Genomic DNA, 22,683 nt, shown 5'->3' on the forward strand with positions numbered 1-22,683 from the left:
GAATGTTTATCCTTGCTTCAAAGTAGCCTTGCCAAAATTCAACCATATAAATGTGAAGGCAATTATTTTATAAAAGACTTCCTCATGCCATTAACCAGAATTTCTCTCCTGTCCTATTGATTTTCATATCAACTTTATTTCATTGTCCAGATGCCAGTGGCACAATCCTAGTCATATTAGCAACCCATCCTAGTTGCGGCTATCAGATTCACCCTCTTTCTACTACTAACTGAGATTTTACCTCTGTCACATATGGAACCACTGGCATTAGGTGAGCCGTTTAGAACAGTGTTTTCAGCTCCGCAGGCATTAGGTGAGCTGTTTAGAACAGTGTTTTCAGCTCCGCTGGCATTAGGTGAGCTGTTTAGAACAGTGTTTTCAGCTCCGCAGGCATTAGGTGAGCTGTTTAGAACAGTGTTTTCAGCTCCGCTGGCATTAGGTGAGCTGTTTAGAACAGTGTTTTCAGCTCCGCAGGCATTAGGTGAGCTGTTTAGAACAGTGTTTTCAGCTCCGCAGGCATTAGGTTTAAAACTGTTTTAGCAAATTATGTTTTATTAGCTGCTTCATTACAGAAGCTGCATGTTCCATAATAGGCTATAGCCTTTTGACTAAGACGATAGGCTTATTGTTGCATGTTTTCATTAATGAAAAATGTCTGTTCCTTGTATCCATGCATAGTATTTTTTGTTGGTCACACAATTTTATTATTTGGAATTGTTTTTACCGTTTGTTGACTGAGGGCCGGATAGTAAGCCAGAAAATTGACAGAAATCTACATCCCTAATCAAGACGCAGAACAAGACTAGACTTTCTGAGACACAGACCAAGGACCAGTGTATCGAGACCATGACCAGACCAGTTTAAAATGGGGAAAAACAAGATCAGTAGAGTAAACTTGAGTACAGTACAGTACATTAGACTGGTAATGTTTGGGCCAAAGATGTGTCTATGTTTGGGCTCTTGGAGGGTTGGACCTCCCTGCTGGCTGAGCATCTCAATAATCTATACTATTTCCTGAAGCGTGCACTGGTCCACTATTCACATGGTGGTCCTCTGTAGCTGAGTTGGTCGAGCATGGCTCTTGCAACGCCAGGATAGTGGGTTCAATTCTCGCGACCACCCAAATGTAAAGAAAGTATACACGCATGAATAAGTTGCTTTGGATAAAAGCAACCTGCTAAATGGCATATATTACATGTTATAAGATTTGTGTAAGTGGAAGAAATGGAGTCAGGACTGGAACCTACAACAAATGCATGCTCTTCCATAGTGTTCAACCCTAACTTTTGCCATGAGGTGAGCATGGCTCAGAGGGTTGTAATGCATGCCATCCCATGGCGGGCCGAGTTCAAATCTCACCAATGCAGCTGTCAGATAGACATCCCTAGACAGTGAGGAATTGTTGGTATTGTGCCTGAACCAAATTTGATTATGTAAAATAAGGCTGTAATATTTCAGAAAGAGAAGAGGGCTAAATGGGAAAAAAGGCTTGGACCCCAGGTAATTGCTGCTTGCAGCTATATTTATTATTATTAACTAAACAAGACAGGATTCTCCCCAAGGTGTAGACTAACTTCAAATTGTAACTTAGTCTCCCATTGACGTCAATGCATGACTATGTGAAAATGTGATTTAAGTGGAAGTTAGGATTCACCCTTATGGCACCATGGAGAGAATTTGTGACTGTTCAGCGTTCTAATATTTAATATACAGGACATTACCTTTGAAATCTCAAAATATTGCTTCATCCAGCTTCAGACAGACAGATTAAAAAGTAACACACACCCAAGTGACCAAATAACATTCCCATCTAAGAGATAACACCATTAAATCCTGCTCTGCCAGCCTCTGCCAATTGGGAAGACATACAGTACATCAAGTACATCATTATTATTTCAATGTGAGTTATATAATAAACTCACCTTAGCAGAGAATCTTTGTGAAGACACTAAAGTAGGAGAAGGAGGAAAATAAGTATTAAGGCAAATAAACTAACAATTAAATGAGTATATATTTACGAAAGGAACCCCTACTTTATATTCTGAGTGCATGGTCTTCCAGGGAAATGGCCTTACCTTGGAAGATGATCTTGGTTCTGTCCAGAGGAGCTATGACTGTTTTGGCCACGGCTCCTGCCAATGCTCCACATAGCAGGGAGTTCAACACTGTCCATCTCTGCACACAGAAAGAAACACTCAGTGTTCCACTTCACACAGGACACAAAAGACAAACTCACTTTGAAATTATATCAGTCATTAACATACTCCATAACTCACGACTAGCATCACTACTCTGGACGGTTCTGACTTAGAATATGTGGACACCTACAAATACCTAGGTGTCTGGCTAGAATGTAAACTCTCCTTCCAGACTCACATTAAGCATCTCCAATCCATAGTTAAATCTAGAATCGGCTTCCTATTTCGCAACAAAGCATCCTTCACTCATGCTGCCAAACATACCCACGTAAAACTGACTATCCTACCGATCCTTGACTTCAGCGATGTTATTTACAAAATAGCCTCCAACACTCTACTCAGCAAATTGGATACGGTCTATCACAGTGCCATCCGTTTTTCACCAAAGCCCCATATCCTACCCACCACTGCGATCTGTATGCTCTCGTTGACTGGCCCTCGCTTCATATTTGTCGCCAAACCCACTGGCTCCAGGTCATCTATAATCTTTGCTAGGTAAAGCACCGCCTTATCTCAGCTCACTGGTCACCACCCGTATCACACGCTCCAGCAGGTATATTTCGCTGGTCATCCCCAAAGCCAACACTTCCTTTGGCTGCCTTTCCTTCCAGTTCTCTGCTGCCAATGACTGGAATGAATTTCAAAAATCACTGAAGCTGGAGACTTATATCTCCCTCTCTAACTTTAAGCATCAGCTGTCAGAACAGCTTACCGATCACTGTACCTGTACACAGCCAATCTGTAAATAGCACACCCAACTACCTCATCCCCATATTGTTATTTATCTTCTTGCTCTTTTTCACCCCAGTATCTCTACTTGCACATCATTATCTGCACATCTATCATTCCAGTGTTAATTGCTAAATTGTAATTATTTCACCTCTATGGCCTATTTATTGCCTTACTTCACTACTCTTCTACATTTGCACAGAATTTTTCTCTTCAACCGTGTTCCTGGAGAGCTACCATCCTGTAACCCTAATCTAGCACACCTGGTTCTACTAACTAGAATAGGTTGATAAACCAACCAAGTTAGTTACAACTGGGGTTGGAGTGAACACCTACAGGAGGGTAGCTCTCCAGGAACAGGGTTGGAGACCCCTGGGCTAAAGGTATCACATATAGGTTTCTCATGCTCTTGGAGTACTGCCAGGGTGTAATTTGAACTATCTTTCAACAGATTCCTAACCCACTTTACAGTAGACTGTAGTAAACCTCTCCTCCATGAGTATACACTTCATATGATCTGCAGAGCAGTAATGCGCCATTATATCATGTAGGCTACTTTAGTGTACAGCACTCCAGACATAAACAGCTTTACTTGCCTCTAACTGGAGGTGGAGATAATCTCTTAGCTGGTTCAGAATGTGTTTGTGTGTGTGAGGGTGTGGGTTGTAAAAGTTAATTGGACAGTGGACCCAATAAAATCCCTGATAAGGTATGTTTAGGATGCAGAGGGAGATAAGTCTTTTAAGGCCACACTGGGAATCTCCAAGCAGTCTGCAGCAATGCATAGGTTGGAATGTTTTGACTTGAGCAGCCATAGAGGTAGGCAGATCGAGAGAGAGCGAGAGAGAGAGAGAGAGGAACCCCTAGAGAGAGAGAGAGAGAGACTGCTTTTTATGGTGACCGACTTCTGTACTGCTCTTTGTTGCGCTCTTGGCATTACAGCAACTTTTTTTACCGAGTTAAGAACAAATTCTTATTTACAATGACGGTCTACCCTAACCCGGACGATGCTGGGCCAATTATGCACCGCTCTACGGGACTCCGAATCACGGCCGGTTGTGATACAGCCTGGAATCGAACCAGGGTCTGTAGTGAAGCCTCTAGCACTGATATGCAGTGCCTTAGACCGCTGTGCCACTCAGGAGCCCCAAATTAGTGATGACTAATGTTGCCAGTGTCATTTGGTACTACTTAACAATAAATAAGGATAAAAGATGCAATCTAGTCTAGTCCACTCTAACCCCATACCCATGTCCCAGGGTCTCCCATACTAGCCAAAGGTTACTTGCTGTTCTGGTAAACATGTTTGGCAGCCTTCAGCTGGCTGGTCTAGGCCTGCATGTTCCTGCTATAAACAGCTCTGTGGTATGTAAGCCTGCCTGGCTGCTGTTAGGCTACTGCATCAGGGAAAACCCATGATGTAGGGGCTGAGGGGGGGCTCACTTTAGCCTGGCCGGAGGGAGGGAGAGACAACACTGCTGCCTGGGGCTGTGCCATCTGGTGGTCCTGCACTGTATGGGCCATGTGTGCCCTTGATGACGCCCAGTATCTGACAGTCAGTCAACACCCGACAATCCACTGCAGGAGATAGAAACATGATGATAAACAACATATCCTCCCACTGCATGCATAGATGAGCTCTGTATCACCTTCAATAAATATGCTGTTAAATGTATCAACTTCCCTATTTGCAAAGTAACAGAAAATAATTAACACACTGTTTAATTTCCTCTGTAATAAAACAGTACATCACAATTGGCTATGCAATTCATTCTAGAATATTCCCAACTAAATGTAACATGTTTACTTATTATGAACACAATATATGATCTACTATTATTATGAGACATTCACCAATCCCTGCAAAATAATCCAAATAAATAATCAAACGTTAAGTGTGAAAAAGTAAGCATTGCCGCACACCACTTGGGCTAAAAATAAAGAAGTGCAAATGAATGCGCATACGAATTCCTCGCCTTTAATCTTGATTACTGTGCCTGTGTTTGTTGCAAATCCGGCCAATCTTGAACAATCTTTAGCAATGTTTCACATTCAGTATTCAACTCCTCTGTCGTCTTCCGAGATCCGTTGCCACATTTCTCTCACTGTTTGGTGTCGTTGGGTCAATATCTGTGGTCAACACATCAGTCAACTTGTCCGTCTATCTCAGCGTTTACGATTTTTTCCAGGGTGATTGAAAACGACAGCTGCCAAACTGCGACAAGGAAGGTGATGGCCTATTTTTATCCCAAAATTATTGGAGTTTGCTCGCGCACGAGATTATTGTCTTTCAAGGGTTTATCAGTTTGAGGGCACGTACAATTGTTTTGGACTACAAGTCCCATATATATTTTCAAACCGAACATTGGACTCCACGCGAAATCACGCGAGGGAGACACAGCACTCAGTTTTTTTTGACACAGCGATCAGTACTTGTTGTTGTTGTTGTTTTCGGGAAAATGGCGTCCAACGTAGAGGCCCCGGAGTCGTGGTACCTCGCCCTCCTTGGCTTTGCAGAACATTTCCGCACCTCAAGTCCACCCAAAATTCGTCTGTGTGTGCATTGTCTTCAAGCGGTTTTTCAGTTTAAACCCCCGCAAAGGGTGGAGGCCAGAACTCACCTTCAACTCGGCTCGGTGCTCTATCATCATACGAAGAACAGCGAGCTGGCGCGGAGCCACTTGGAGAAAGCGGTGAGGGAGAGTTTAGGAAAGCTCGATGATGTGAACCAGAGATGCTTTAGTCGAGACCTTGAATAGTGAAATGGGAACAGTAATAAATTCGATAACTAGCGTTAGAGCCTGGCTTTCTGGTATCAGTCATAAGTATTTGGACTCAGAAGATAATTTGCTAGCATGATAGCCTAGCCGGTAGGCCTGTGCATCTTTCACACGTTCAGTGTGTTAGAAGTTGCCACTACTGTTGCTTGCTTTGACTGCATGCAACATTGTACTGTATTTTGTCTCTAACATCTCCTCTTCTATTTTTCAGTGGTTAATATCACAACAAGTATCCTTTTCAATGCTATGGTTTCAACGCCAACACTACAGTAACTAGCATTACAATGTCGTGCAATTCTGCAGAACATTTCTCAGTTCTGTGTTTGCTGTTCCATCTGGTACATTATTTCTAGATAGTAAAATTCTGTATTAAATGTCAATTAAGGGGTTTCCTTAACAGAATATCTCAGATCCCACAATTTGAAGATGTTAAATTTGAAGCAGCAAGTCTTTTGTCCGAACTCTATTGTCAGCAGGTACCGGTAAATAAAGCTAAAATACATTTCCTGCTTTTGCAATGTCTGGAGACCCATTTTGACAAACATGTTTTCATTCAAGTGTAAGGTCGAGTAGTTTTGATTCTGTATTTGTTGTTTTCAGAATCTGGTGGATTCTGCAAAGCCTTTACTGCGAAAGGCAATCCAGATCTCACAGCAAACTCCCTATTGGCACTGTCGCCTGCTGTTTCAACTAGCGGTATGTTGTACTGTCAGATGTACTGTAAATACAGACTGAATTGACTTGACTCTTTTGGATGTTTGATTGTAGCCTTTACATTGCAGTGCATTGAATGTGTCATATTTTTTTCCCTTTTATCAGCAACTGCACACTCTGGAGAAAGACCTTGTGTCTGCCTGTGACCTCCTAGGGGTCGGTGCTGAGTATGCCAGAGTGGTGGGCTCGGAATACACCAGGTACTGTAACCTTGCTGTGCTGAATTTACTTTTTCTGTCCACATTTAATCATCCATAAAACAAGATACAGTAGATGTTATGTTAAACATGCCCTACAGTGAACTTAATGAAAACATTTGTATAACGGTCGGCTGAGTATGCAATGTGTGTTTCTCAGGGCGCTGTTCCTCCTGAGTAAAGGAATGGTAAGTCTCAAATTATTTTATGAAAATGCAGAATTTTGTATCTGTCATTTGTGTTTTAGTAAGTATTAACAGATATCTTAAGTATGCAATGCACTTATAGCATGGGTATAAACTAATATTTTGCACTAGAGAATCCATACCATAATGTTATGTTTATCCTTTGTATCAGCTCTTACTGATGGAGAGGAAGCTGGGGGAGGTGCACCCTCTGCTCACGCTGTGCGGGACGATCGTGGAGAACTGGCAGGGAAACCCCATCCAGAAAGAGTCTCTCAGGGTATTTTTCCTGGTGCTGCAGGTCACACACTACCTGGATGCCGGACAGGTAAAGACGCCTGTCAGGCTGGATCAAAACCACCGATGCACTAACTGTGGTCCACAAGGGCAATAACACCCAACATTGTAGTCATGCACCCCTGGACAAGATGGCCTATATGCTTTCCCACTCATTTGTAGTGTAGTTGAAACAGCTTCACTGGTATTGACCACCTCCATGTTATGTTGCAGGTGAAGAGTGTGAAGCCCTGTCTTAAGCAGCTGCAGCAGTGCATCCAGACCATCTCTACACTCCATGATGATGAGATCCTGCCCAGTAACCCTGCTGACCTTTTCCACTGGCTGCCCAAGGAACACATGTGTGTTCTCGTCTACCTGGTGAGCCCCATATTTTCCCTTCTCATCTGATACCTGAGGACTGATCCCCCACAGACACTGGTGCAGATCTGAAAGGATTGGATAGGTAAAAGCAACATGTAACATGGTAATAACCTTGTTCTCTATATGATCCAGGTGACTGTCATGCACTCCATGCAAGCAGGGTATTTGGAGAAGGCACAGAAATACACAGACAAAGCACTCATGCAGCTTGAGAAACTAAAAAGTAAGTGATTTGAAGCCCACATGCGTCACCTCTTTTCTGTACCACTATCAAAATCATCTGTTTAACACCCACTAAAACGTTGTCTAAAACGTCCCACCCCGCCTTATTTCAGTGCTGGACAGCAGTCCCATCCTTTCAACGTTCCAGGTCATTCTGCTGGAGCACATCATCATGTGTCGGCTAGTCACTGGTCACAAGGCTACTGCATTACAAGAGGTAATGTAGAAGCATCCATGGACCAATCTTATTTCTGTTTTACTCATTCACTCTGAACATAAACACTGTGCAAAGTTACAGTGGAATGTTTAAAAGTTCAATCAAAGTAGCTACTGGAATATATGATGGGCAATTTCATGCCCATTGACAGTTGAGATGATGACTTTCTCTCTCCATATCCCAGATCTCCCAGGTCTGCCAACTGTGCCAACAGTCCCCCAGGTTATTCACCAATCACGCTGCCCAACTCCACACTCTACTAGTAAGTATTTGAAACCTTCACCCAGAATACATACCCTCAATTCACTATCTTGAATAACAGTTTACCACCCACTTCTCTAACTGGAACTCTAAAACTCCCTTCTTTTAACTTTATGTGCTGTTCCATTTTTTCAGGGCCTGTATTGCATATCTGTCAACTGTATGGACAACGCAGAGGCACAGTTCACCGCCGCTTTGCGGGTAAGTGACGTAAGTCGTAACGCTAAGCTTATTATACGGGTTCTCTCTGCATGCGTTCAATATGTATTACATTGTCACGTTTTGGATAGTAAGTTCATCTGTAGGTGTTTCCTTTCCAGCTAACCACACACCAGGAACTGTGGGCGTTCATTGTGACAAACCTGGCCAGCGTCTACATCAGGGAAGGAAACAGACACCAGGAGGTTAGTAGACACACACACACTATTCATTTTTACTCAAAATAAAGTATTGTCAACTGTATTAACCTTGTTTCTTTTAAAGCTCTACAGTCTCCTTGAGAGGATAAACCCTGATCACAACTTTCCTGTGAGGTGTGTTAATACGTATTGCATAACACAGAGATTTTAATGGTTGCTCAATTTTGCTTTGTAATCCAAACACATTCTCAGGGCCAAATACCTTTTTTTTTTTTAAGGCTAAGAATGCAGCCCGTTGCTGAGCTGGTGTATTTGACTACAAGCTGACAGGCTTGTTTGTTTGGTTGTGTTGCAGCTCTCACTGTCTCCGCGCTGCAGCTTTCTACATCCGAGGACTGCTGTCCTTCTTCCAAGGACGCTACAACGAGGCCAAGTGAGTCTCCCCCACCCCCTTTTTTACGGAGTTGCTGAGAAGTGTCCCATAAGTCCTCAAATTTTCCGTGGGAATTGGAAAATACATAATTTCATAATGATACTCTTATTACAGACGGTTCCTTAGAGAAACTCTGAAGATGTCCAATGCGGAGGACCTGAATAGACTGACAGCCTGCTCACTGGTTCTGCTAGGCCATATATTCTATGTACTGGGAAACCACAGGGTAAGATCACTCCACAATGGTCACAAATTGATATTTTTCAAGGAACATCTACCCTGCCCCTTTACAAAAATTATGTATGGGTCCATAGCTTACTGTATAGTATACATTTTATTCAACGTGTGCGGAAAAAAGTATTTGTGTATGTACAGTTGAAGGTGGAAGTTTACATACACTTAGGTTGAAGTCATTAACTCGTTTTTCAACCACTCCACAAATTTCTTGTTAACAAACTATAGTTTTGGCAAGTTGGTTAGGACAGCTACTTTGTAGACCTCCACAAGTCTGGTTCAGTCTTGGGAGCTACTTCTAAACTCCTGAAGGTACCACGTTCATCTGTACAAACAATAGTACGCAAGTATAAACAGCATGGGACCACGCAGCCGTCATGCCGCTCAGGAAGGAGGCGTGTTCTGTTTCCTAGACATTAACGTGCTTTGGTGCGGAAAGTGCAAATCAATCCCAGAACAACAGCAAAGGACCTTGTGAAGATGCTGGAGGAAACGGGTACAAAAGTATCTACAGTCAAATGAGTCCTATATCGACATAACCTGAAAGGCCGCTCAGCAAGGAAGAAGCCACTGCTCCACAACTGCCATAAAAAAAAGCCAGATTACGGTTTGCAACTGCACATGGGGACAAAGATCGTACTTTTTGGATAAGTGTCCTCTAGTCTGATGAAACAAAAATAGAACTGGCCATAATGACCATCGTTATGTTTGGAGGAAAAAGGGGAGCCTTGCAAGCCGAAGAACACCATCCCAACCGTGAAGCATGGGGGTGGCAGCATTATGTTGGTGGGGTGTTTTGCTGCAGGAGGGACTGGTGCACTTCACAAAATAATGGCATTGTGAGGAAGGAAAATGATGTGGATATATTGAAGCAACATCTCAAGACATCAGTGAGGAAGTTAAAGCTTGGTCACATGGACAATGACTTCAAGCATACTTCCAAAGCTGTGGCAAAATGGCTTAAGGACAACAAAGTCGAGGTAGTGGAGTGGCCATCACAAAGCCCTGACCTCAATCTTATAGAAAATTGTGGGCAGAACTGAAAAAGCGTGTGCGATCAAGGAGGGCTACAACCCTGACTCCGTTACACCAGCTCTATCAGGAGGAATATGCCAAAAGTCACCCAACTTATTGTGGGAAGCTTGTGGAAGGCTACCTGAAACATTTGACCCAAGTTAAGCTATTTAAAGGCAATGCTACCAAATACTAATTGAGTGTATGTAAACTTCTGACCCACTGGGAATGTGATGAAAGAAATATAAAAGCTGAACTAAATCATTCTCTCTACTATTATTCTGACGTTTCACATTCTGAAAATAAAGTGGTGTTCCTAACTGACCTAAGACAGGGAATTTTTACAAGGATTAAATGTCAGGAATTGTGAAAAACTGAGTTTAAATGTATTTGGCTAAGGTGTATGTGAACTTCTGACTCAAACTGTAGCTTGCGTAACAATATGTTGTTGTTTTTCTCTAGGAAAGCAACAACATGGTGGTTCCAGCGATGCAGCTGGCCAGCAAGATCCCTGACATGTCTGTCCAGCTGTGGTCCTCTGCCCTTTTAAAAGGTACGTCCCTACCTGTGCATTTCTTTTGTCTTTGGATTGAGCTTCAATGCTCCCTACTAAGCTTAAAGTATTTGATGTAGGTTTCCTTGACCACACTGTTTTTGTCTTGTCCCTGTAGATCTGAACAAGGCCCTGGGAAACACCATAGATGCCCATGAAGCTGCTCAGATGCACCAGAACTTCTCCCAGCAGCTTCTCCAGGACCACATCGCTGCCTGCAGCCTCCCCGAACACAACCTAATCAGCGTACATATCAATTTATCTTTAACTTTTTATCTTTAATTATTACTGCCGTAAAAGTTGTGTATTGTAAATAGATAATATAGGTTGTTTTAGCTGTGTTTCTGTTGTCTGTCTGGCTCAGATGGGTAATTAACAATACTAATCTCCTCTGTGACAGTGGACGGACGGCCCACCACCTGGGCAGTTTCAAGCCCAGAACGGCCCGACAACCAGCCTGGCCAGCCTGCTATGAACACATGGCTCTGTCATACACATGCATACGAGAGAGCGAGAGCAAACTGACAACACACAAGGGCTACCATTCTTCTAGCCTCAAAGATGTCTATAATTCAACTATCGTTTCTTTACGTCTTTTGAAAATTAGAGGGGTACTGGGAAAACATAGTAGCAGTTATACAATTAATTTATTAATGTTGATATTTTTGTAACTTTAGCAAAATATTTGACCGCTTTTCTTTGTATGAATGCCATTTTTCCTATGCATGGAAGTTACTGATGTTGATTAACTCTTCAACTGTTGCTAATCATTTGCTGAGGATTTTCACAGCTAGTCATTGTTTTCTAGCACCACATCCACGTGAATTAGTGTAGGTACACTTGGCATTACTTCTCATGGATTGAACCAGCAACATGTTTTGTTTCATGTTAAGTTTGGACTTGAATGTTAAATTGGTAGTGTTGAGATAAAGGGTTTGAATATCTTCCTGAAAGAGTGCATGAGAGAATAGTGAAGGAGTTGGAATGTTCATTAGTGCAGTTACTTAATGGACCAGCAGGTGTCCCTTTTGAGCTGTGATTTGATAAACCTGCTTTGAGAGAGGAATATTTGTTGTAACATTTGACATGCCATAGATCACCGATTTGCCCATTTTAAAGATGCATCACAAACACAACTATTATTGGATATACATATGAATTCTAGTTCATTTATTGAGTTCCATAGATCATGAAGATGGACATTTTTTGAACATACAAGAAACTTTTGGATAAAGAGAAATCGGTGTATTACTTTTTGTTATGTTATAATTTGTCTAGTTAAAGGTTTTCTTTACAATACATTGTATACATATGCCACATGGGAAACCTTTATTGTACAGTGACATTTTATAAAGTAAATGTAGTCAAGTGTGTAATGTATTTTAACTACCAGTATCACATGTAGAAATCCAACTCAATGCTTGCTATTTAAGTCAATCTATATGGACACGTCAGAAGCTTGAGTATTTGCCATATTCTATCCAATGCCTATGTTTTTATTGATTATATTGTTTTTCAATATTTTTGGGGACAAAGTCTGAATAAATGTGGTATTTGCAACCATTTTGTGTTGTTTCAAAAAAAAAAAATGTATTTGTCACAGGCCGAATACAACAGGTGTAGTAGACCTTACAGTGAAATGCTTACTTACAAGCCCTTAACCAACAACTCAGTTTTAAGAAAAATACCTAAAGAAAGAAAAGTTACAAATATTTAAACAGCAGCAGTAAAGAAGCTATATACAGGATGTGCGGAGGCACCGGTTAGTCGAGGTAATTGAGGTAATATGTACATGTAGGTAGACTTATTACAGTGGCTATGCATCGATAATAACAGAGTAGCAGCAGCATATGGGGGGGGGCAGTGCAAATAGTCTGGGTAGTCATTTGATTAGATGTTCAGGAGTCTTATGGCTTGGGGGTTAGATGCTGTTTAGAAGCCTCTTGGACCTAGACTTGGCGCTCCAGTACCGCTTGCCGTGTGGTAGCAATGGGAAAACAGTCTATGACTAGAACAAAAGAAAGTAAGTAAGCTATATTCAGGGTCAGTCAGTTCCTTATTTACAATGTGCAGGCTACTGGAGTGCAGTCTACTGGAGTGCAGGCTACTGGAGTGCAGTCTACTGGAGTGCAGGCTACTGGAGTGCAGACTACTGGAGTGCAGGCTACTGGAGTGCAGGCTACTGGAGTGCAGGCTACTGGAGTGCAGGCTACTGGAGTGCAGTCTACTGGAGTGCAGGCTACTGGAGTGATACGTTTTTTACTGCCGTTTAATTTAGTAAATACTTTCTTAACACTTTTTTTCTAACATTGCATTTTTGGTTAAGAGCTTGTAAGTAAGCATTTCACTGTAAGGTGTTGTATTCGGCGCATGTGAAGAACGACATTTGATTTGATGTATATTGGTATGGACTAATTATCTGTACAACTAACAGTATTTATTAAAGTATGATATGAATTCAATGCACTTTAAAACAGTCCAGTAACAGGTTTGCAATGTAGTAGGTGTTTAGTAGGACAGAGAAATATTGCTTCAGTGATACACCCATTCTGTATTATAACTTAGATTTATACTTTGATTCATCTCCAGATGTGCAACAGGACTTTAGCTCCAGTGATTAATTTTTTTAATGTACTGCTATTTCTGTTGGTATTTGTGTGTATCCTTCGAAAACAACCCATGTATCTCCTTGTGCAATTGAAGCCATTTCAGAAGATGATATGTATGTTTTGGATGATTTGCCACCATTCCATGTAAAGTGTTCCTAAGATTTCAGAGTATTCAAATATGCAACTTCTGTTCTGTCTATTGATGTTCTGTATTATGCCATGTTTGTGTTTTGTGTGGCCCCCAGCAAGAGTAGCTGCTCCTTCAGCATCAGCTAATGGGGATCCTAATAAAATACTAAAATGCTAATACTATCATCTCACCAGTTATTTCCTACCACAAAAAAAAAGATGTACGGTGTCTGTACAAATAGGTCTATCTTGAAATCATTGCTCCTTCATTGCAGAGCCATGTCAGGCCAGACCATCCTGCCTCTCAAATCAAATCACATTTTATTTGTCACATGCTTCCTAAACAACAGGTGTAGACCAACAGTGAAATGCTTACTCAGGGCCCTTCCCAACAATACAGAGACAAAGAAAATAGAGAAATAACAGAAAAGTGAAGCACCTCATAATAAAAGTACTAATAAATACACAAGGAGTAATGATAACTTGGTTATATACAGGGGTACCATTACCGAGTTGATGTGCAGGGGTACAAGTTCATTGTGGTAGATACAGTGCCTTGCGAAAGTATTCGGCCCCCTTGAACTTTGCGACCTTTTGCCACATTTCAGGCTTCAAACATAAAGATATAAAACTGTATTTTTTTGTGAAGAATCAACAACAAGTGGGACACAATCATGAAGTGGAACGACATTTATTGGATATTTCAAACTTTTTTAACAAATCAAAAACTGAAAAATTGGGCGTGCAAAATTATTCAGCCCCCTTACGTTAATACTTTGTAGCGCCACCTTTTGCTGCGATTACAGCTGTAAGTCGCTTGGGGTATGTCTCTATCAGTTTTGCACATTGAGAGACTGAAATTTCTTCCCAGTCCTCCTTGCAAAACAGCTCGAGCTCAGTGAGGTTGGATGGAGAGCATGTGAACAGCAGTTTTCAGTTCTTTCCACAGATTCTCGATTGGATTCAGGTCTGGACTTTGACTTGGCCATTCTAACACCTGGATATGTTTATTTTTGAACCATTCCATTGTAGATTTTGCTTTATGTTTTGGATTGTCTTGTTGGAAGACAAATCTCCGTCCCAGTCTCAGGTCTTTTGCAGACTCCATCAGGTTTTCTTCCAGAATGGTCCTGTATTTGGCTCCATCCATCTTCCCATCAATTTTAACCATCTTCCCTGTCCCTGCTGAAGAAAAGCAGGCCCAAACCATGATGCTGCCACCACCATGTTTGACAGTGGGGATGGTGTGTTCAGCTGTGTTGCTTTTACACCAAACATAACGTTTTGCATTGTTGCCAAAAAGTAAAATTTTGGTTTCATCTGACCAGAGCACCTTCTTCCACATGTTTGGTGTGTCTCCCAGGTGGCTTGTGGCAAACTTTAAACAACACTTTTTATGGATATCTTTAAGAAATGGCTTTCTTCTTGCCACTCTTCCATAAAGGCCAGATTTGTGCAATATACGACTGATTGTTGTCCTATGGACAGAGTCTCCCACCTCAGCTGTAGATCTCTGCAGTTCATCCAGAGTGATCATGGGCCTCTTGGCTGCATCTCTGATCAGTCTTCTCCTTGTATGAGCTGAAAGTTTAGAGGGACGGCCAGGTCTTGGTAGATTTGCAGTGGTCTGATACTCCTTCCCTTTCAATATTATCGCATGCACAGTGCTCCTTGGGATGTTTAAAGCTTGGGAAATCTTTTTGTATCCAAATCCGGCTTTAAACGTCTTCACAACAGTATCTCGGACCTGCCTGGTGTGTTCCTTGTTCTTCATGATGCTCTCTGCGCTTTTAACGGACCTCTGAGACTATCACAGTGCAGGTGCATTTATATGTAGACTTGATTACACACAGGTGGATTGTATTTATCATCATTAGTCATTTAGGTCAACATTGGATCATTCAGAGATCCTCACTGAACTTCTGGAGAGAGTTTGCTGCACTGAAAGTAAAGGGGCTGAATAATTTTGCACGCCCAATTTTTCAGTTTTTGACTTGTTAAAAAAGTTTGAAATATCCAATAAATGTCGTTCCACTTCATGATTGTGTCCCACTTGTTGTTAATTCTTCACAAAGCCTGAAATGTGGCAAAAGGTCGCAAAGTTCAAGGGGGCCGAATACTTTCGCAAGGCACTGTATGTACAGTACATATAACTACGAATAATAATAAATAGTAGCAGCCTATGTGACTTCAAAAAAGTTAGTGCAAAAAGGGTCTATACAGATAGTCTGGGTAGCTATTTGGTTAACTATTTAACTAACTATGTAGCAGTCTTATGGCTTGGTGGTGGAAGCTCTTCGGGTTCCTGTTAGTTCCAGACTTGGTGCATCGATACCGTTTGCTGTGCGGTAGCAGAGAGAACAGTCTATGATTTGGATGGCTGGAGTAGGGCCTTCCTCTCACATCGCCTGTTATAGAGGTCCTGGATGGCTGGGAGCTTGACCCAAGCGATGTACTGGGCCATATCCATTACCCTCTGTAGTGCCTTGCGGTCGGATGCCAAGCAGTTGCCATACCAACTGATGCTGCCAGTCAAGATGCTCTCAATGGTGCAGCTGTAGAACTTTCTAAGTGCCCATGCAAAATATTTTCAACCTCCTGAGAGGGAAGAGGCATTGTCGGGCACTCTTCACGACTGTGTGTGTGGACGATGATAAATCCTTAGTGATGTGGACACTGAGGAGCTTGAAGCTCTCAACCTGCTCCACTACAACCCCGTTGATGTGAATGGGGGCTTGTTCTGCCCTCCATTTCCTGTAGTCCACGATCAGCTCTTTTGTCTTGCTGACATTGAATGAGAGGTTGTTGTCCTGGCAACACACTGCCAGGTCTCTGACCTGCTCCCTATAGGCTGTCTCATCGTCGTCAGTGATCAACACTGTTGTGTCATTGGCAAACTTAATGACAGTGTTGGAGTTGTGCATGGCCACACAGTCTTGGGTGAATAGGGAGTACAGGATGGGTCGTCAGGAAGTCAAGGATCCAGTTGCAGAGGGAGGTGTTCAGTCCCAGAGTCTTTAGCTTATTAAGGAGCTTGGAGGGCACTATCGTGTTGAACGCTGAGCTGTAGTCAATTAACACAATTTTCACATAAGTGTTCCTCTTGTCCACGTGGGAAAGGGCAATGTGGAGTGCAATAAATATTGCGTCATCTGTGGATCTGTTGGGGCAGGGTGTCTGGGATGATGGTGTTGGTGTGAGCCATGACCAGCCTTTCAAAGCATTTCATGGCTACAGATGTGAGTGCTACTAGGCGATAGTAATTTAGGGAGGTTACCTTGGCGTTCTTGGACACAGGAACTATGGTGGTCTGCTTGAAACTGCGTGCGATACATAGCAGCGCCTCGTATTGGCCGGGCTAGAGTGGGCATCGAGCCAGGTGCCATGAAGCCGGCTCAGCGCATCTGGTCTCCAGGGCGTCTCCTCGGGCCGGGGTACATGGCACCAGCCTTACGCATGGTGTCCCCGGTTCGCCAGTTTAGCCCAGTGCGGGCTATTCCACCTCGCCGCACTAGCCTGGCTACGGGGAGCATTCAACCAGGTAAGGTTGGGCAGGCTCGGTGCTCGAGAGCTCCAGTGCGCCTTCACGGTCCGGTCTATCCGGTTCCACCTCCACGCACCAGCCCTCCGGTGGCAGCCCCCTGCACCAGGCTGTCTCTCCGTCTCCTTCCTACAGGTGCTCCCGCCTGCTCAGCGCTGCCAGAGTCTTCCTCCTGCCCAGCGCTGCCAGAGTCTTCCTCCTGCCCAGCGCTGCCAGAGTCTCCCGTCTGTCCTGAGCTGCCAGAGTCTCCCGTCTGTCCTGAGCTGCCAGAGTCTCCCGTCTGTCCTGAGCTGCCAGAGTCGCCCGTCTGTCCTGAGCTGCCAGTCTCCCATCTCTTCTGAGCTGCCAGAGCCGTCAGTCAGCGAGGAGCTGCCGGAGCCGTCAGTCAGCCTGGAGCTGCCGGAGCCATCAGTCAGCCAGGAGCTGCCGGAGCCGTCCGTCAGCCAGGAACTGTCGGAATAGCCCTTCACTCCGGAGCTGCCGGAGTCTCCCGCCTGTCCGGTGCTGCCGGAATCTCCCGTCCGTCCGGTGCTGCCGGAATCTCCCGTCCATTCGGGACCCGTGGCTTGGGTCCCCAGTCCGAGGTCGGCGGCGAGGGTCGCCGCGTTAAAGAGGCCACAGAGGCAGGTAAAGAGACGGAGAAGGACTATGGTGGAGTGGGGTCCACGTCCCGCGCCAGAGCCGCCACTGCGGACAGACACCCACCCAGACCCTCCCCTATAGGTTTCGGTTTTGCGGCCGGAGTCCGCACCTTTGGTGGGGGGTACTGTCACGTTCTGACCTTAGTTATTTTATTATGTCTTTGTTTTAGTCTGGTCAGGGCGTAAGTTGGGTGGGTTGTCTATGTTCCGTTTTCTATGTTGTGTTTGCGTTTGGCCTGGTATGGTTCTCAATCAGAGGCAGGTGTCATTAGTTGTCTCTGATTGAGAATCATACTTAGGTAGCCTTTTCCCACTTGTGTTTCGTGGGTGTTTATTTTCTGTTCTGTGTTTTATTTCACCGTTCAGGACTGTTCGTTTGTCGTTTTATTGTTTTTGTTTCAGTGTTCACTATTCGTATTTAAAATCAAGATGAACACTTACCACGCTGCGCTTTGGTCCTCTCCTTCATACGACGACCGTTACAATTGTCTACAACTTATCATGACGTATTATAACTCAGGTAAGCTGAACCTCAAGACTTCCTTAATATTAGAGATTGAGCACCAGGTGTTTTTAACAAAGAGACACACACCTCCACCTTGAGCTTACCGGACGATTCCGTTCTGTCTGGCCGATGTATAAAAAAACAGCTTGATGCATATGATCCATGTCCTTGTTCAGCCACAACTCAGAGAAACATAGGATATTACAGTTCTTCAGGTTCTGTTAGGATAGGATAGCCTTGAACGGCACTCATCCAGTTTGTTCTCCAGTGATACGTTCGCCAATAGAATGGAGGGTAGAGGCGGTTTATGCACTCACCAACATATTTTTGCGCTGTTCTGATGTCCAGAAGTTCTTTCCGGTCATAGGAAACGATGGCAGAAACCTTATTTTCAAAAAAAGTTAAAATCAGTACAAAAAACCCCACAAAATAGCAGAATTGGTCAGGAGCCCTTAAAAAGGCTGCTATCCATTGCAGCATCACTCCCGTTCCCTCCTGTCCAAGCGCTGGGGAGATAAATGGTGAGGGAGGTGAAAACTCCTCTAAGAGTGTCAAGACATCCCTCAATAAACCGGTGAGGTTTCAATCAAATGTATTTATAAAGCCGTTTTTATATCAGCAGACGTCACAAAGTGCTTATACAGAAACCCAGCCTAAAACCCCAAAAAGAACATGTAAAGCAGATGTAGAAGCACAGTGGCTAGGAAACACTCCATAGAAAGGCAGGAACCAAGGAAGAAAAGAGGAACCAGGCTCTGAGGGTTGGCCAGTCCTCTTCTGGCTGTGCCAGGTGGAGATTATAAGAGTACATGGCCATTTAAGCCAGATCGTTCTTCAAGATGTTCAAACGTTCATAGATGACCATCAGGGTCAAATAATAATCACAGTGGTTGTAGAGGGTGTAACAGGGCAGTATCTCTGGAGTAAATGTCAGTTGGTTTTTCATAGCCATTCAGAGATTGAGACAGCAGGTGCGTTAGAGAGGGAGGGAGAGGGAGAGAGGGTCGAAAACAGCAGGTCTGGAACAAGGTAGCGCGTCTGGTGAACAGTTTAGGGTTCCATCGCAAAAGGGCAAAGCAGCAGAAACTCGATCAGCAGCACGGCCAGGTGGACTGGTGACCGGGCCTGGAGTCGTCAGTCCTCTGAGAGAGAAGAGAGAGACGAGAGAATTAGAGGGAGCACACTTAAGTTCACACAGATAAGACAGGAGATTTACACCAAATCGGACAGACTGACTCTAGCCCCCCGGCACATAGACTATTGCAGCATAGATACTGGAGACTGAGACAGGGGTTAGTCGGGGACACTGTGGCACCGTCCTACGATACCCCTGGACAAAGCACAGCCCCCACACTGCTAGAAGGATATCAACAGACCACCGACTTACTACCCTGAGACAAGGTGGAGTATAGCCCACAAAGATCTCCCCCAGTTGGAAGGTTTGGTGGCCATTTTCATGAATGTGTTGAGAAATACAGGATAAAAAAACTTGAGTGTCTCCATTGATCATACGTCCTGGCAGTTCTGTGCAGACTAAGGACAACCGAGTTTTGGAGAAATACGCATATTCAAAGAGGAGTCCATAAAGATGCTGCTCTGAGAATGGACCATTATTCTCTTACTAGATACCTCTGTTTCATGTGATGCTGCTGCCCCAGCACTGCGATGAAAAGAGGAGAGAGGAGTCTGACTCTTCTATTGTTGAGAGGATCCAGGAACATCCACCATCCTCAGCATCCTCGTGTCACAATGCTGTTGGCAATGCTGATTTCTTTGCCGAAACCCAGAGAGCAGTGGAGGAACCATCCATGGCAGGTGATAAGTCCAACCTCAATAAACTGGTAAGGTTATATCTATATATATGGGTAAAGATGTATTTAATTTGAACTAAAGGTAATATAAGGAACCTCTGTTTCATGTGATGTTGCTGCTTTAGGACTGGTGAGAGGCAGACAGAGAAGTCTGCCTCAACTTGTTGAAGAGGTGCAGGAGAAGTCTGCCTCTATTGTTGAAGAGGTGCAGGAGAAGTCTGCCTCTATTGTTGAAGAGGTGCAGGAGAAGTCTGCCTCTATTGTTGAAGAGGTGCAGGAGAAGTCTGCCTCAATTGTTGAAGAGGTGCAGGAGAAGTCTGCCTCTATTGTTGAAGAGGTGCAGGAGAAGTCTGCCTCTATTGTTGAAGAGGTGCAGTAGAAGTCTGTCTTTATTGTTGAAGAGGTGCAGGAGAAGTCTGTCTTTATTGTTGAAGAGGTGCAGGAGAAGTCTGTCTTTATTGTTGAAGAGGTGCAGGAGAAGTCTGTCTTTATTGTTGAAGAGGTGCAGGAGAAGTCTGTCTTTATTGTTGAAGAGGTGCAGTAGAAGTCTATCTTTATTGTTGAAGAGGTGCACCTTCTCTGACTTCTTTGCTTCAACCAGGTACAGTGTGAAGAACAGGCCCATGACAAGGCCACCCATTCCCTTCCATCCCTCAGGACACGGGTGAGAATCCTTTTTATATGACTGTTTTAATGTGAGTAAAGATGCTCAAAGAGTGGCCACATACTGATACTAAAATATCTATGTTTCATCTGGTGCTGCTGCCCCAGGAATAAATGCAGAGAAAGGAATCTACCTCTATCATTAAGGAGACGCGTGAGAAGTCTGCCTCATCTATTGCTAACGAGGTCCAGGAACAGCCTGCCCCCTCCACACACTCTGTCTTTACCAGCTCAAAAAAAGTATGCTGGGGAAGGGAACAAGTTATCTAGGTCCCTTGCACATCCATTCCGTTGGGAGGATTCCGAGATGGCTGCACTGAGAGAGGCTCTGAAGAAAAGGGGGGCAGCTAGCTGTTCTACAGGCATCACTGGACAAGGAGCATTGCACAAGCATGAAGCTTCAAATAGCTTCAGACCTCAAGATGGAGCAGAGCAAGATCAAGAAGCAAGATGAGAAGCTGGAGCTGAGCGCAGGAACAGAGTAATCTCTTGCCTTCTCTTATGCTGAAGGCTGACCAACTGGCCTCTGAACTGGCAGAGGAACACGGCAGGAGCCAGAAGCTAAAGTTAGACGTCGAGGCTGCCCTCTATGAGCAGCAATAACCTCTGGAAGAGTGTGCCCATCTGAGGCAGGCCATGGTGATAGATATACTTAATCTGCAGATAAAGCTCAAAGTGAACAGTTAAATGAGAGAGCCGAAAGAGAGAGAGAGAGCCGAGAGAGAGAGAGAGAGAGATCTTTAAAAAGCGAGATCAGAGCTCCCAAGTGCAAGAGGGTTCAAGTGAAGGCCTTCCTGGAGGTCAATGCAGAAATGAGTCTGAGCGCTGTCAAAATGAAAAAGATCAGATCAGGAAAGGAAAAGATCAGGACACAGAAACTCCAGGCTGACCTCGAGGCTGCCCTCTCCAAGCATTAGATTGTGCTGGAGGAGCGTCAAGAGACCAAAGCGGCCTGCATTGACTTGGAGGAGGCTGTGGCCTCAGAGATGGTCAAGGCTGAGAAATTCGGTTAATTTTGCAAAGAGCAAGCAAGAACAGAGTGACCTAGCTTCCAGCCTGCAGGCCGAGAGCAGTCGCTGCCACCGCCTATTAGTGGAAGGTGAGGCCATGGTCAAGGAGCTGAAGTCAGCTTTGGACACAGTGAAGGTCCACAGTGCTCAGTTGAGTGAGAGGCTGCAGACAGAAAGCTCAGCATGTGAGGCTCAGAAGTCGCTGCACCAAGCCCTGATGTTGCAGCACCAAGCCCTGATGTTGCAGCACCAAACCATCAGCACCAACCACTGGAAGTTCATCACCAGGCGCTAGAGGGGGAGCTTCAGGAGCTCCTCTCAGATCATCACAACCTCCTCGCTGAATACCAGGAGTTCATGGCTGAACATAAAACCATGGTCTCTGAACATGAAACCCTCCTAGCACAGCCTGCAGTCTAAGCTCCAGGACGTTGGGTTAGACTACCAGGGCCTGCAGACCAAGCTCCATACTCTGACAAGTGAGTACAGAGTCATGTAGACAAAGAGCAAGGCCTTAAAGTCGCCTTGAAGTGCAAGAGCCTCTACTCTGACCACCATTTTCTGATCTTGGTACACAAGGCTGTCATCTCACAGCAGCAGCCACTCCGGTCAGAGCTTCAGGAGCTGCACCATAAGCTGCAGTGGCAGCAGCAGCACTGCAGAGTAGCTGCAGCCCTATCAGAGGACTAGCATAACCTGGACAAAGTGCTGCAGATGATGCATGACCAGCTGACAGAGTGCTGGGCTAAATGCAGAACAGTGAAATTGGTTTACAAGGACACTGCGAGGATTCTGGGAGACAGGAGACTGTGTCAAACATTATTATTGTCCCACTAAGGAAGAGGAGGAAAGGCATGCCAGGAAAAGGGCAGAGGCATCTTTGTTTCAGGGTACACTGTGGCTGCTGGACCACAGAGAGAAGAACAAAGAAATAGGCAGCCAAAGAGAAATGAACACTCGCAATAACTGTTCCAAAGACGCTGGGCCAAAGGAACCAGAACTGTCTGGCCCCCGTGAG

General features: G+C 44.2%; 2 protein-coding genes across 6 annotated transcripts in view; one reads left to right on the plus strand and one right to left on the minus strand.

The window, feature by feature from the left end:
- LOC110524252 (mitochondrial coenzyme A transporter SLC25A42) overlaps window positions 1-5,219 on the minus strand; it is a 23,425-nt gene extending 18,206 nt beyond the window's left edge. Inside the window, exons 1-4 of one of the 2 annotated variants that reach the window (XM_021603729.2) lie at window positions 4,904-5,219; window positions 4,371-4,505; window positions 2,076-2,175; window positions 1,923-1,948 (exon numbers count right to left, since the gene is read on the minus strand). In XM_021603729.2, coding sequence (XP_021459404.2) covers window positions 1,923-1,948; window positions 2,076-2,175; window positions 4,371-4,451 — 207 coding nt within the window. In that variant the 5' untranslated portion in view covers window positions 4,452-4,505; window positions 4,904-5,219. Of the gene's footprint in view, window positions 1-1,922; window positions 1,949-2,075; window positions 2,176-4,370; window positions 4,506-4,892 lie in introns of both variants that reach the window. The other variant, XM_021603730.2, reaches the window with a different exon arrangement.
- Window positions 5,124-12,320, plus strand: LOC110524251 (MAU2 chromatid cohesion factor homolog). 4 transcript variants are annotated; one of them, XM_021603725.2, is made up of 19 exons: window positions 5,124-5,620; window positions 5,919-5,936; window positions 6,118-6,189; window positions 6,308-6,403; window positions 6,527-6,621; window positions 6,779-6,806; window positions 6,976-7,131; window positions 7,314-7,460; window positions 7,596-7,686; window positions 7,799-7,902; window positions 8,087-8,164; window positions 8,299-8,373; window positions 8,484-8,567; window positions 8,647-8,696; window positions 8,878-8,955; window positions 9,070-9,181; window positions 10,666-10,756; window positions 10,875-11,002; window positions 11,157-12,320. In XM_021603725.2, the coding sequence occupies exons 1-19, from the start codon at window positions 5,387-5,389 to the stop codon at window positions 11,229-11,231; spliced, it is 1,812 nt and encodes a 603-aa protein (XP_021459400.1). In that variant the 5' UTR covers window positions 5,124-5,386; the 3' UTR covers window positions 11,232-12,320. The 4 variants fall into 4 exon arrangements, with proteins under 4 accessions (XP_021459400.1, XP_021459402.1, XP_021459401.1 ...); XM_021603727.2 differs by having other exon boundaries at window positions 8,299-8,364; XM_021603726.2 differs by having other exon boundaries at window positions 6,118-6,183.
- The last annotated feature ends 10,363 nt before the right edge of the window (window positions 12,321-22,683 follow it).

Source organism: Oncorhynchus mykiss, chromosome 5 (genome assembly GCF_013265735.2).
Source record: "Oncorhynchus mykiss isolate Arlee chromosome 5, USDA_OmykA_1.1, whole genome shotgun sequence".
In the NCBI taxonomy this organism is placed as follows: Eukaryota; Metazoa; Chordata; class Actinopteri; order Salmoniformes; family Salmonidae; genus Oncorhynchus; species Oncorhynchus mykiss.

What these genes read in the sequence shown, in the direction of transcription:
- LOC110524251 (XM_021603725.2), top strand. Translation starts at nt 5,387, where the DNA reads ATGGCGTCCAACGTAGAGGCCCCGGAGTCGTGGTACCTCGCCCTCCTT. An exon ending in TCCTCCTGAGTAAAGGAATG is followed by an intron (nt 6,807 to 6,975) that starts GTAAGTCTCAAA and finishes CCTTTGTATCAG; the next exon opens with CTCTTACTGATGGAGAGGAA. An exon ending in GTCCTCTGCCCTTTTAAAAG is followed by an intron (nt 10,757 to 10,874) that starts GTACGTCCCTAC and finishes TTGTCCCTGTAG; the next exon opens with ATCTGAACAAGGCCCTGGGA.